The sequence below is a fragment of the Myotis myotis genome, unplaced genomic scaffold (assembly GCF_014108235.1).
Source record: "Myotis myotis isolate mMyoMyo1 unplaced genomic scaffold, mMyoMyo1.p scaffold_m19_p_7, whole genome shotgun sequence".
Lineage (NCBI taxonomy): Eukaryota > Metazoa > Chordata > Mammalia > Chiroptera > Vespertilionidae > Myotis > Myotis myotis.
This window is the reverse complement of record NW_023416379.1, coordinates 8347588-8362460: the sequence shown is the minus strand read 5'-3', so window position 1 is coordinate 8362460 and position 14873 is coordinate 8347588. Positions and strand designations below refer to the sequence as shown.

Below are 14873 nucleotides of genomic sequence, written 5' to 3'. Positions count from 1 at the left end.
ACCGGTCCACGTTTCAGTGACTTACCACGTTCTTTAAAGTTTCCCAGGAACGCTGCAGGTTGTCCAGCATAGCGGTCGCCGAGGGCTCCAGCCCTGGCTCATAGAACTCCTGGGGTGGCAGCGCGCTGGGCTGGATCCTCGCGGCATCGGTCTGCAACCTCTCGGCAGACAAGGCTTGGTAATAAGCAATATCCTGTGCGGGCAAAGCACAGCGCTGGAGTCAGGGGAAGACAGAGTGTGGGTTCGCATGCCCTGTGTGCTGTCTGTCGGGGGGAGGACTCACACCTGTCCCAGGGGCTAAGGCTATTTTATTATTATTATTATTATTATTATTATTATTATTATTACTATTACTATTGATTTCAGAGAGGAAGGGAGAGGGAGAGAGAGAGAGAAACATCAATGATGAGAGAGAATCATTGATTGGCTGCCTCCTGCACGTCCCCCACTGGGGGTTGAGCCCAGAACCAGGGCATGTGCCCTTGACCTGGATAGAACCAGGGACTCTTCAGTCTGCAGGCCTACACTCTATCCACTGAGCCAAATCGGCTAGGGCGGGGCTACAGACTATTAAAGTGAGTAAATTCTTGTGGCAAGAAGAATGTAGAAGTCGTATCAAAGCACATTATAGTTGCTTTAGAATTTCAGTTTATGTAAAAAAAACCCAACACATTTAGCAATAAAAGTTGTCAGAACTCATTCTTATTTTGTATTTGTTAAAATGGAAATACAAAGGATTGAAGTGGTACACGTATTTAAAGATTAACTACTATAGTAAAACAAACAAAAACCCTAAGTAATCTTTTCTGAACCTTTTCTAAAATTCTGCTTAATGCATTGCTTAAAGTTCTGAATAATTCGCTTTAAGTAAAATTAAATCTACAGAAAGTCATTTTTCAGGGATAGCCAGATCTTCCATATTTGAGAGCTCATTCTTCATGGAAATTAATTTAAATATTTTCACTTTAAAAATGGGAAAAAAATAATAGGGAAGTTAAAACTACTCTAAGTAACAAATAAAAAAAGGTTCCCTTCTAATCAGTTCCTGGAAAGTACACAAAAAAGTAAAGTGAATAATAAAAAACCAGGCCCTTGAATTATTCTCATTCCTTGGGTTATAAGTCATATTACATATTTTATTAATATTGACAATAGGATCTATGATATCAAGACATATAAGTCAGGTGTTTCCATTTGTTTCTGTGGTTATTTATCTGTATATTAACAGAAGTTGAATTGGTGAGTAATGTTTAGATTCTGGGTATTGCTATTATAAAGTTCACTCCTTTTACAGTTATGTTATTGAAGAAAATTATGTTAATTTTAAATACCTGAACCTTAGGGATAATAATGTCTTGGTAAGATGTAGTGAAGAAGGTCCCAGCTGCCTGAGAAACCAAGGCCGCAGCAGGAAGGGGCCTGGTGGTTGGGGTCAGTAGGGGAGAGAAGCAGGGTCCTGCAGTGGCATGAATGCAGACAGCAGTCTGACACCTGAGAAGCCAGGGCACTTGAGGTCCCGTTGGCACTCTCCTCCCAGGTAGTCATATGCCTGGGGCCAGTCACTCCCCTCTCCTGCACTGGTCCCTCCTCTGCAAGCACTGGGTGCTTCTGAGGATTCACTACAGTCCCAGGTGAAGGGCCAGGAGACTTAACTACGTTGTTGCTGTTGCTGAGGCTCCAAATAGGTCTCTAACATGTACTGATGGCACTGGGGCATGGAGACGGGTTCCTCTCCTCTCCTAGCCCTGTCACCTCCTTGGTCAGTGACCTTGGTATTCTCCAGTCCTTGGAAAAGCTCATATTCATTCATCCTCATGCGCCTCCAACCACTTCAGTCCTCCACACCCTTGAACATGGATAGCCTGTCAGCACTGACTTGGTCCAAGCCCGTGCACCAGTCACATCTACAATTACTGAAACCTTTCGTTTGCCAACAGCTTCGTTTCCTCTGTCCATCTGACCTCTGCTTCACTCACTTGGAAAACCCCAACCAGAACTCAATATAATTTTTCTTTAAAGGATGCATGTATGTGCATGCTCCCATACACACACATGCGTACAGACACGCAATGAAGCCACCCAAGAGATACTCCTAAAATTCTGAAATTTCCAAAAGTATGTCTGTATTCACACTCACCTTTATCTTATTCTGGCCAGCTTCCTTGCTTAAGGCTCACCCTCCTAGAATCCCATCCATCTTTGCTTTCAAGGACTCGGTCCCCTAACATCCTCTCCCTCTCTCCTGACTTTCTCCTCAGCACACAGAGTCAAATCTTTTCCCTCTGAAAACCCCTGCAAATAGTCTTTCTTTCATAACTATTTTCTTGCAGGATATCATATATTAGAAATGTCACAAATCACTGATGGGTTGTTACATGTGCATATACCTGTATACACATTTGTAATCACCATTTATTTCTTACTTTCCTCCCTTTCGGCTCGTAATGCAGCTTCTGAAAATGGTAGTTTACGCTTGATTTGTTCACTTTCTCACCCTCAATCAACTTCTAAATGCCCAGTTGAGCTTCAGTCCTAACGAGTCCACTGCAATTGTTCTTGCCTCATCATCAGTGGCTCTTCCCTACGAAATAACAGGAGTATGTTCCAGCCTTTCCCTGGCTTGACCGCTCAGTAGCATCCATGCCACCGGCCATCCTTTCTGGAAACACTTGCCTTTCATCTCTCTGCTCTCCACCCAGCTCTCTAGTCATTCAGTCTTTCTCGTTTGTAGTTTTTCTCCACTCATTCTCAAACGTGGGTGTATTTATAAGCTCCTGACTCACATACACAGTTGAATGAGTATATCCCAGTCTCTTTCAACTCAACATTTAAAAAGCAATCGAGGGTGACAAATGAACTTAGGAAGAAATGATAAAGCATTATCCGTCTTCCACCTAAGCTAAAGACTTGATATTTATTTGCTATTTCTTCTCCCCTTATCACCTACTGCTTATGTAAAAATGACATTCTACTGAAGCGTGCCCCTGCCACAGCATTGGTGCAAATTCTCATTACAGCGCCTTCCCCCATTCCCAGGCTGTAAACTGGCAGCCCTGTAGATTGGTTTATATAGTTTCAAATTGTTTAAATTACTCTTCACGGAGACAGGGAGATTGGTAAGAATCCAGACTCATGGCTTCTCCTGCAAATCGGGAGGCAGGGAAGGAAGCCTGGACGCTGTGTCCACGGGGCCGCAGCAACTCTAACGGAGGAGGGGCTGCCTCCTGTATGAGGAGCGGTGCTGTCCAGGTGGCCACCGTCCCCCTGCTGTCTCTCCCATTTGCAGCTCGAGTCTGGGCCTGGCTCTGACAGCAGCTCTGTCCCTAACTCCCTCCCTGGCTCTGAATTGGTGCATCTCCATTCTACTGTCCACATCCACCCAGGTTGATCCATCTAAAACTCACTTCCGTACATAGCTTCTAGTCGATTTTCATCAACAGTTAACTATTAGCTCCTGGATCAAGTTCATATTCATTTGTGTGGCATCCAAGGTCCTTCAGGGTGTGTTTCCTGCATCCCTCTAAGCTTCATTTCTCTTTCTCCTTCTCCACCAAATCTGTTCCTCCAGTTCCACCGATACTGTTTGCAGTTGCCTTGATGGGCCATTTTCCTTCCTGATATCTCACCTTCCTACCTGGGGTTCCTTCTGCCTGGAAAACTTCACAACTGCCTAACTTGCACTCTTGTCTTAAAGTTAAAGGTGCCATCCTTGACCAATCCTGGACTCCAGCCTGGTTTTAGGTGCTCCCTGTCAGAGCACGCATCCCGATCTACTGTAATTCCCTGCTGCTCTCAGGCTGGGAGCTCCCTGAAGGAGAAATGCCTGTAGTGTCTGATCCGGAGCACGTCCTGCTGTTTGGCAATAACAGGCAGACATACATGTACATCATGAATCATCCGTGTCAAAGTGCTTCTTTAAGCCTATTATTTTATTTACATGTATATACTATTACTGTCCTCAAGGGAAAAGTTGCTTCAAGTGTTGTAAACATTTTTAATTAAAGGCTCTATTATAAATTGTTAAAAGGCTCTTAAAAGAGCTAGAATAAAATAAATCTGTTACCAAAATATCTTTTTTTCTGGCGCTTTTGTGTTTGATTATGATTGTGTATGTGTGGCTCAAGCCTGTTAGACAGGAATGACAACTGTTATGTGTGTGTGTTTTAAGGATTTGAACATATACCACCTTTTGTAGATGAATAACTTGGACCTCTTTGAGGAGGACATGGATTCAATAAAATAAATCCATCAGTGCTTTAAGTAGGTACCAAATAAAGGCAATCTTTGTCATTTTGAGGAATCACCCTGAGAAATATGTGTCTGTGACTTATGTGCCTAAGTTCCAAGAGTTGTTATCCAGTAGATTCCTAAGGAAATAAATTCAGAAAACTATAGCTACCATTTCATCACCATTTTCCAGTCAAAAGGGTACTTTTAACGATTAACATCACATTTAAACTTTTTTCACAATTGTGTGAAAGTGGCAGCACTGCTTCCCATTGCAGATGCGGGGACTGAGGGACTTGCCAAGGACTTTCAGCTTAGAGGAGGGAGAGCTGGGACCTGCGCTGACCTTTAACCTGGAGCCCAGTGCCCCAGCCCTTACACTATCGCCCTTTCAAAGCTGTGCTCTCCTCAGCTCTCCCAGGAGCTGCAGTCTTGCTTGGCTCGCTTCCACCGGAACCACGGAGCCTGCAGCCCATCCTGGGGCTGCTTCCTTCATCCATCCTCCGGCGGGTGAAACCGGAACCACATTTCAGCTAACAGCTATTGTCAGAGACAGAACACCCTGAAAGTGGGCGATCCACTCGTTATATAACAGGGATCTACTTACAGGAGCAGCAAGCACAAAACCTTTTTAAACCGCTGCGCCTGTATAAAGCAGCTGTGCACATTCTGTACGGTGTTTTGAGTCTGAAAACTGGAACGTATGCGGATTCTAAATGTCCTTCCCAGTTTCAAGACAAACTTTTGTGAGTCCAATGCTTCATTGGACAAGTTGTATTTGTTCCTTTTCTTTCTTTTTTTAAAAAGATATATTTTTCTTGATTTCAGAGAGGAAGGGAGAGGGAGAGAGAGATGAAAAATCAATGATGAGAGAGAATCATTGATCAGTTGCCTCCTGCACGCCCCCTACTGGGGATTGAGCATGCAACCCGGGCATATGCCCTTGACCGGAATTGAACCCAGGACCTTTCGTCCACAGGCAGATGCTTTATCCACTGAGCCAAACCGGCCAGGGCTGTATTTATTCCTTCTCCCCTGGCTTACATTACTGTAGAAGGATGGCATGTGGCCATAGATGATGGGGTCAATTTGTTAGGGCAACACCAAGCATAACACTTTTGCTTTTTAATAGCTTCCGCCTAGTAGAGCTGCCTAACATAAACTGAATGAAATTTAAAAAGAAAGAATTTGTGGTAGCACATATAAGTATGTTAGGTGAATAATGTGATTTAATTGATAGTTGCCTTTGATGGAGAGAGGTGGCAAGTGGGATTAAGATAAAGCATAATCTCACTCAATTTGGGGATTTGCTTGAGCTTGACAGTTAAAATAATTATGACAAATAATTATCATTTACAGGGCACTTTCATGTCCTTTGAAAGACACTTTATAAGAAACAGCATCAAGACTTATATTTTCAGAAAAGGGATATTCTTCCCACAGAGTTAGTCTCAAGGCCAGTATTTATTGTTCAATTTTAAGAATATTGGGCATATATTTTTTTCTAAACAATCAACAGCTAACTACAGCCATGTTTCTCTGATCCTAATAATATGTGACCACAGGAAAGAACATTTCAAAGAATGAGTAATGCATATTTTAAAATCAGAATTTGGAGAACAGTTCCCCAAATCCTCCAGAGCACCCTGAACTTCCCCATTTGTGCTGTTTTTCAATTTCCTCTCATAACTTTTGTTATTATTGGTCCCACAGCCATCTTTCTCTGTAGATTACAAGGGCCTGGAGGGCAGGGAGCCCAGCTGTGTTCCCCTTTGCTGCACCTCTGGGACCCGGCACAAGACCTCACTCGGAACAGGCATCAGGATGTAGCTGATGATTGGATGAACCGCTAACTGCCCTTGAGCTATAGAGATTGTAATCAAGAGAACTGTTTATCTAAAGGCTTCATCAATTTTATTCTCCTTTCTGGGGGGAGAAGGGGTTGTCTTTATCACAGAAACCCTATTTTGAATGCTTCTGCTTTAAAATTTTAAAAAGTATGATCAATTTGTAATATAGTTAATAGAGTCTTTGCTCACTTTAATATTTTTTTCAATATATTTGTATTGACTTCAGAGAGGATGGGATAGGGAGAGATAGAAACATCAACGATGACAGGGAATCATTGATTGGATGCTTCCTGCACGCCCCACACTGGGGATCGGGCCCACAACCCGGGCAGGTGCCCTTGACTGGAATTGAACCAGGGACCCTTCAGTCAACTGAGCCACACCGGCTCTGGCACTCTGTTTAATATTTCTTCCTTGATAATACAGCTAAACCTCTTAGAACATTTACATAATTTTCTTTCTTTTCCTTTTTTTTATTTACGTAATTTTATAGTAACACAATTTTTTAAATAATGTTTAGTTGTTTTGGCTAAATGAGAAAAAGGTAGTATTACTCAACATGCCTTAAAATTTGTTGATTACTGTATGAGTGTCTTTTTTATTTCTATCTAATATTTCCATGAAAAATTTTGACATACTTTTATAGAATCTATTTTAATATAATGTGTGATAAAAGGCATCTCAAAACAGGGCATTGTTCCTATTTTATAAAAAAATAAAATTTAAGATTATTGAATGATAAGTGTAAAAGCTCAAATCTACTTGGGCATTCTAATATATAAACTGGCAGCCAGCCCTTTAAATTGGATGACCATTAGTAAATGAAACAAAAGCATGATTGACGAACCAAAGTTTTCATTGGAGCTGGGCCTGGCTGATTTGGCTCAGTGGTTGAGCATCGACCCATGAACCAGGAGGTCACGGTTTGATTCCCAGTCAGGGCACATGCCTGGGTTGTGGGCTCATCCCCAATAGGAGGCAGGCAGGAGGCAGCTGATCAATGATTCTCTCTTATCATTGATGTTTCTATGTCTCTCTCCCTCTCCCTTCCTCTCTGAAATCAACAAAAAAATATATTTTTAAAAATCTGAGCTGGTAGTTGTCAAAACTAATGTCAATACACGTTCACAGAGCAATAGAACCACGTTATTTTACACAGGCGACATAAACATTTCCTTTTCTGTTAGGATGCAGGGCTCCATTACTGAGAGCTGTCGGACACCGGAGCCACATGCCTTAAAACAGAGCCTTCCCCAGCTATCATTTCTGTGACCCAGTTTTTGCTCATCTCATTGCCAGGAGCCCTGGAGAGGAGATGACCTGTAAAGCCAGGAGTGGTCTCACATGACAATCACAGCTTGTGCAACTGTCACACCTCATGGTGTGTTTCTCAAAGGCCAGGATTCACACCCTCAGACCGACAGAAATGAGGTCCTGCAGCCATCCAGAGAGCACAGCGAGGGGGGTCCCCGAGTGGGCGGTAGGTACCTGGTTCACAGAAGCTTCGGTGTTTGCCACAGGAGACGGGGAGCGACAGGCAGGCGGAGAGGAGATCTCACTGCTGGTTCCTTCCTCCCCAGACTCCTCGGTGACAGGTGACAGCAGAGTGTGACAGCGACCTGCAGTCATCTGTCACACAAAAGGTAGCCCAGAGGACATAAAAATCAATTAGCTGTGCAACAAAAGACCTGGTCAGGCAGAGGTCAAACAGAGATCATTATAGTAGTATAACTAAGCTTAGAATGACTGAGACCCGCATCTCATGCACACTTGTGTTACACTTGTGTTAGTATTTAAAAGTGTGGTGCAGGTGAACATGAAGCTAGGAACCATTTGTAAAGAAACAGGGCTAGCAGGTGCATATCAGAGTAAAAGTTTTGTGGTTGATGAAATAGTTCTCTAATTTATTTTCCTTTTCTTGATTGCTTGTACCTTTATGAATAATTTTTTAAAAAAACATGAATTGTACTCATGATGGAAGGGTCTATCAAATGAAGCTTGGACTTTTGTGTACATCTCAAATTTCAAATATTCTGAGAAGCCAATTGCATCCTGAGGGACATGTCACCTAAGTATCGGTTATGCACTGGACGTGGCACAGCACATATGTGTGGAAACAACACAGGACTGAAACTCACTGAGTTACCAAAATAATTCATGCATTTTACATGCAAAGTGATGGGGAAATAAATGCAGGCAGAAATTAGTGGTACTTTTTTATTTTAATCCAAAGCGTAAGCTTTGGACCTTCTATTTTCTTATTTTTCTAAGAATAGCCCTTCTTCTATATTTTACTAAACATTTCTACAACTAAGCACACATATCTAGCCAGCCAATGTTTTAACTTGGAAAGCACACAATATATGTAGCATGATTCTCCCATCCCCCAGAAAACTAGAAAACTGTGCAAAGGTGTTTTGTTTTGTTTTGTTTTGTTTTGTTCTGTTTTGTTTTAAATGCTTAGAGCCTCTCAGTGTTCTCGCTCAGTTATAAACAAATGCAGGGCCGACCTCTGGCATGTTAAGTAATTCAGCAGTCTCAAGCAAATAGCTTTATGTCAACGGTCATTGTTTACGGTGTCAAATGCTGGCTCTGGCCCAAATGTAGCAGAGACTTCAGGAGCCTGTTCCTCACTTCTCCTAGGCAAGACCTACTTCTGATCCCTAAAATAAGCCAGAGTAAACGGGGAGCCAGGAGCCAGGAGCCAGGGTGCAGTCAGAGAGCGAGAGAGAGTGCAGGGCACCGGCAAACCCGGCCTTGACCCTTACTTACCATGACCACAGAGGGGTGGGCGGAGGTGGCTGGGAGGAGCTCCCGGTCCAAGTCCTCCGCCAGCCCCTCCACGCCCGTCACCGTCAGCAGCATGGTGGCGTTCTTAGCTTTCATTGTCAGCATCTTGCACTTGGAGTTCAAGGAGGCGATCTGCTCCTGGTAGCCTTTGATTTTCTGAGCCAGCTCCTGGGGAAACATGTTCCCACCCCCTGAGTGTCAGAGCAGCATCAGGAGGAAACAGCTCGCCGCGCTCATCTTCCTCCCGGGCTGGCCAATGAGCTGGCAGCGCTGTGCCGGCGGCAGCGGCGGTGGGAGGCAGGATGTGGCCGGCGAGGGGCAGCGAGCCCGCCTGCCGCGCTGGGCGCTGGGCTCGGAGCCGGACCGCCGCGCGGGGCGCAGAGGGGCCGGAGCCGCTGGGCAGGACACCCAGGCTCCCGCCAGGGATCCTAACCCGAGGGACGCTGCGTGCGCAGCCAGGAACTTATGTAACCTGAAGAGCCTGCCGCTCTCTTTCCAGCGCCTGAAGAACCTGTCACTGCCAGATGGTGCATGCCATGGAAATCAGGTCATGTGATGACTAAAATTACAAAAAAAAATGCAAAGCTCAGCTGTATACTGAATATTTCCAATAGAGCAGTCAGTTGTGCAGACCTGGGCAGTAAGCAGACTGCTTGCCATTCCTGTGTCCCTGGGAGTTGTTTTTGTAGATAAGCTTACTATTACATGTGAAAGCCTGATTTTTTTAATGCAGATGACTCCCCAAATAAAATTTTTTGCATCCATCAAAATATCCCTCATGTTCTCTACCAGGCCTCAAATGTTTCAGGCTGGAGCTTTGAACTTATTCAGCTCAAACTTAATAGCTTTTAAATGTTTCTTGTTGAAAAAATTGTCTTGAGAGATAGAGGATTTTAAACCTTTTACCAGGAGCTTATTGAAAATATATTCTGGACAGCACACAGCTCTTAAAAATTCTAAAATATTGCCCTAACCGGTTTGGCTCAGTGGATAGAGCGTCGGCCTGCGGACTGAAGGGTCCCAGGTTCGATTCAGGTCAAGAGCATGTACCTTGGCTGAGGGCACATCCCCAGTGGGGGGTGTGCAGGAGGCAGCCGATCGATGTTTCTAACTCTCTATCCCTCTCCCTTCCTCTCTGTAAAAAAAAATCAATAAAATATATTTAAAAAAAAATTCTAAAATATTGACATTCTAAAATAATAAGTTAGAACTATAATTCTAAAATATTAACATTATATTCTTACTTAAAAGATGACTACTTCTTGTAAAAAGTGAAAGTGTATATTCTAAAATTTATTCCTAAAACTACAACACCATTACTTTTTCCTATTCCTCTTATTTGGCTCCTTTGTCTAAAAAGTTTGTACAAAACAGTTTATGGCAAAGATATTAAATGTCAGTGTCTTTAAAATGAGTGAGTATATACAGATCTGTATACTTACACTCATTTTAAAAACACTGACATTCAAACTAGAGCTTTGAACTTGAAGTTCAGAAACAAACAAAATGACAACAATAACAAAATTACATATATGTGTGTGTAAGTCTGTGTATATGGACATGTATAGGTATATATGCATATGTATACACACGTACACACACATGTGTACCATTTTGTTATTGTTGTCATTTTGGCCTGTTCTTCTGACATCTAGAATAGTACAGGGACTTTTCAAGCAAGGATTTAAAAAGTAGGAATCATCACTTCTTTACCTACTAGGGCTGCTAGATACTTAATTAAACCTAAATAGTTTTAAAAATATAGTAGTGATTAAGTAGCTATTTACTATATATCTGGTCTCATGCCTAACACATGGGCATTCTATTAATAATTAGTTAACAGGCACATATACTAGTAAAAGACAACTACCAGCTCACTGTACTCCTTGAATTCAGTTCCCATAGGACAAATCCTTGTGCATTCTTACAATGGCTTGCCCCATCAGGTAGGTGAGAGGAATCTCTGTGAAGCACAATGAGTCTTAGTCCTTCCGCCCTTTGTACCCACATGGATGATCACTCCCATTCAAGACTGCAGACCCAGGGGTGCCCACACTGACAGTCAACACCCATGGCCTAAGCAGTTCTCAGCTCAATTGTGTGTAAAACTCATCTGGGTTGTTTGTTAAAAATGCGATTCAAGAGATCAACCAAAGAACTTGTATGCATAATGTTAGCCATGGACACAGACAATAGTGTGAGGAAGGCCTGGGGTGGGGGGTGGGGCAGGCTAGATGGGGTCAATGGGGGCGGGGGGGGGGGGGGGGGGGAGAAGAAGAGGACATATGTAATACTTTCAACAATAAAGATTTTTTTTAAAAAAAAAAATGCAATTCTTGTCTCCAAAGAATATTGATTTCCTATGCTCATGAGAATCTGCACTATATAGTTACCCTATGTGACTGAGAGCAGAATTAGCCATCTAGAACTTTCTTCCCTAAGATAAGCCTGCCTATCTCCCATTAACTTTGTGGGTTGGTGGTCAAGTCTGCTCTATTAAAATGGAGCACTGACTGGGTTGACCTGTTCCCTATTCTCAGAAAGCATATGTATTTTTAATTTTTACTGGTTGTTTCTGAAAATGATTATAGAGGATGAGCATATCGGTGGGGATTTCGGGAGCAGTGGCTGCTCCCTGCACTCAGGGGCAGGCCTAGGCCAGATGGACAGCAACAGGCCTGCGTGTGCTCTCCTACGATTTGAAAGTGGCAGGATAATGTTCTCATTAAATGCAACATTTGAAAAGTCACAGAAAAAAATGGGAAATGAATCAGTTATCAGTTATTCTACGCGCTCAAGTTATCCATAAGGAAATCAGGCTCTCATCAAGATTTGGTTCTATTAACAGCAGACTGAAAGTACAGGAAGAAGCATTCAAATCAGGTTTACTCCTCTCAGCACTTTCCTTCCTGTGTTTGTTTTATACATACAATGAGCCCTGCCCAGGGCTAGGTCACCATTGATTTGAAGATTTATTCTAAATCCCATGACAAAGCTAACACTTGTCTACACTGATGTTTAGAACTTGGGGGGGGGGGGGGGAGGACGGGAGGAGAATGTGACAAAATGAGCAGATCTCTGATCAGGAGCCAGAACAGTTGGCAGCTGTCTGTGCTGGGAACCAGCTTCATGACCTTGGGCAGGTCATTTGTGTCTGGGCCCATCATTCTTTTCTTTTGGGCAGTGAGGTAGCCCAGATAGATCCTGCTGCAGTGAAAACTAACTTGGAGCCCAAAATACTAGATTAGAATCTGTTTTCTTTGAGGAACTAGATCTGGGGACTTGGGAAATCACCTAAAAAAAAAAAATCAGTTTTTCACCCGGCGGGCAGGGCTCAGTAGATTGAGCGTCCCCCCGTGCACCAAGAGGTCAAAGGTTTGATTCGCTGTCAGGGCACATGCCTGGGTTGCAAACTTGATACCCAGTAGGGAACCTGGAGGAGGCAACCGATCAATTCTTCTCCCTTGTTCTCTTTCTAAAAATCAATGAAAACATATTAAAAACAAAAAAACTGTGTGTGTTGGGGGGGGGGGGGGAGATTCATGCCAGTAGGCCTCAAAATGCAAACACAGCCCAAGAGACTGCCCAAGCACCGAACACGTATGTGCAGGACAGGGAAGACCTTTCTCTCTCATTCACTGGAAACCAGTCACAGATTCTAATCCAGCCATTGTCCCGCCCTGCTTCCTGCGTTCCTGTCTTACCTCGTGCCGAGAAATCTGGGCCTGCAGCTCCTGGATGTTGCTGGTGGCCACGGGCGTATCCTCGATCTCTCTGTGGGCTCCTTCTATCAGCTCCTGGAGGCGCTGCATCTCTTGTTCATATTGTTCATATTGCATCACAGCCTCCTTTGGGGAAAAAAAGGCCACAGCCTTATCTTTCCATATCAATAGGTGGGGAAGCAACGCTGTGCTGCTGTCAGCCAACTACAGCCTGAACTCCTATCACCTGCGTGTCTGGGGAATAACGAAATGATGGGTAAAATTCCTAGGTGATCCAAAGCCTCAACTTTGCTCAGATGTTCCAGAACCTTCTCTCTAAAACATGCTGCCAAGATTACTCAGGAACTCAAAGCAATTAAGTGGCGAGATGCTCTATCTTCCCCTATTCATTGATCTGAAGATGGTCAGACATGGTAGGAAAAGTGTAAAAACACAGTTATTATCCGTCTAAGAATACTGAATATATATGTAAGGCACTTGGTAACTGCTAGAGTAGAGGATAAAAAATTACTTCAGCGTGACTTCTATTCCCAGGAATTTACTGCCTAACAAATGACAATATGTGGAATAAGGACAGCTGACCAAAGAGGCCATTAGCAATGTAATGAGAGGATATGTACATAATTTTTGGGTAAAAATGGTACAACATGAGCCCTAGCAGGTTTGGCTCAGTGGATAGAGCATTGGCCTGCAGACTCAAGGGTCCCAGGTTCGATCTCGACCAAAGGCAAGTACCTCTGTTGCAGGCTCCTACCCGGCCTGGACCCTGGTCAGGGCACATACAAGAGGCAACCAATCGATGTGTTTCTCTCACATGGATATTTCTCTCTGTCTTTCCCTCTCTCTTCCACTCTCCCTAAAAATCAATGGAAAAATATCCTCGGGTGAGGATTTAAAAAAAAAAGAAAGAAAGAAAGACATGGTGCAACATAAGTTGACATAAGTTGAAATGAGATATGAAGTAAATAGTATCATATTTTCCTAATAAATGATTTTTCTCTTATTAAAGAGAAATACTTGGATGCACTTCTCAGGCATGAAAATGCATTTAGTGCATCAGTACGCTGAAATGTGAAAAAAATTCTGTAATATGTGCTAGCAGTAAAGTCATATTTCAAGGTTTTAGATGATTCTCAGATGAATATCGAGGCAAAAAATATGGCTAAATAGAATATTAGCCTTTATAAGCTGTTGTTCTAAAAATATCGCTAAAAGATAGTGTTCACCAACAGATATCTTTTTATAGAGCGTTCCCCAGGCTTTCATGGGTGATCCAAATAATAGCATTTCACTCTCTAATTTTACATAACCACAACCATCTGTCACAGTTCACACTCTGGGTGTGTGTTGAGGGCTGAGCCCTCACAAGCTCAGGAAAGGAGCCATGACCCTGGCTGCTGCTGGGCTGGCGTGGGGACCCCCGCACGTGCCTGCATGACGTTGCACTGCTGGATGGCCACGTGCTGCAGCCGGCTGGCCTCCTCCTGCAGCTGCAGGGCCGCGTGGCAGAGCGGCAAGCTGGTGACCACGTCCTCGGGGATGCGGAGCGCGCTCTGGCAGGTCTGCACAGCGTGGACCTTCGGCTTCAGCGACTCCACCTCACACAGCAGGTGCTGAAAGTGCGAGAGCATAGTTATACCCAAGACTTTCTCTCATAAGCAAGAGACAAGTTACAGCGCGTTTACAAGTCATAAACATTTTCCAAGAAATATTACAAAAACAATGCATAGAGCCTGGCCAGTTGTGGCTCAGTGATTGAGCATCAACCTATGAACCTGGAGGTCATGGTTCGATTCCAGTCAGGGCACATGCCGGGGCTGTGGGCTCGGTCCCCAGTGTGGGGCAGGCAAGAGGCAGCCCATCAATGATTCTCTCTCATCATTGATGTTTCTATATTTCCCTCTCCCTTCCTCTCTGAAACCAATAAAAATATATTTAAAAACACTTAGCATATAGAGCTAAGACTATAACTGAGTTTAAAAATCATTTTTCCTCACTCTCCTCTTTTTAAAATCTAGGCTCCCGCTCAGCGCCCCGGGTTGATTTTGCTCACCTGTCGATGAGAGAGTTGCTCCTTGAGACTAAGGCGTCCCACTTCCGGGGAAGCCAGCGTTGTCTGGGCTTGCTCCAGACCCACTTGTAGGTGTTTCAGCTCTGCTTCAAATTGTTTCATATCCTGCAGAGGAAAAGCAACACGCATGTCATTACTTAAGCACTTGAAGTTCAAGTTCAAGATGAAGAATAGCATCACAGTCAAGAAGGCTCAGCAGAGGTGAGCACTATA

At 43.6% G+C, this 14873-nt stretch overlaps 1 protein-coding gene across 12 annotated transcripts in view; it reads right to left on the bottom strand.

Annotated features, from left to right (window-relative positions):
• Positions 1-14873, bottom strand: part of SYNE1 (spectrin repeat containing nuclear envelope protein 1) — a 387376-nt gene that overhangs the window by 134155 nt on the left and 238348 nt on the right. For all 12 annotated transcript variants that reach the window (XM_036316912.1, XM_036316911.1, XM_036316914.1 and 9 more), the window contains 6 exons: positions 14643-14765; positions 14020-14202; positions 12572-12715; positions 8850-9035; positions 7566-7706; positions 26-193 (listed from right to left, as the gene is read on the bottom strand). In XM_036316912.1, the coding sequence (XP_036172805.1) occupies positions 26-193; positions 7566-7706; positions 8850-9035; positions 12572-12715; positions 14020-14202; positions 14643-14765 (945 nt within the window). The remainder of the gene's footprint in view (positions 1-25; positions 194-7565; positions 7707-8849; positions 9036-12571; positions 12716-14019; positions 14203-14642; positions 14766-14873) is intronic.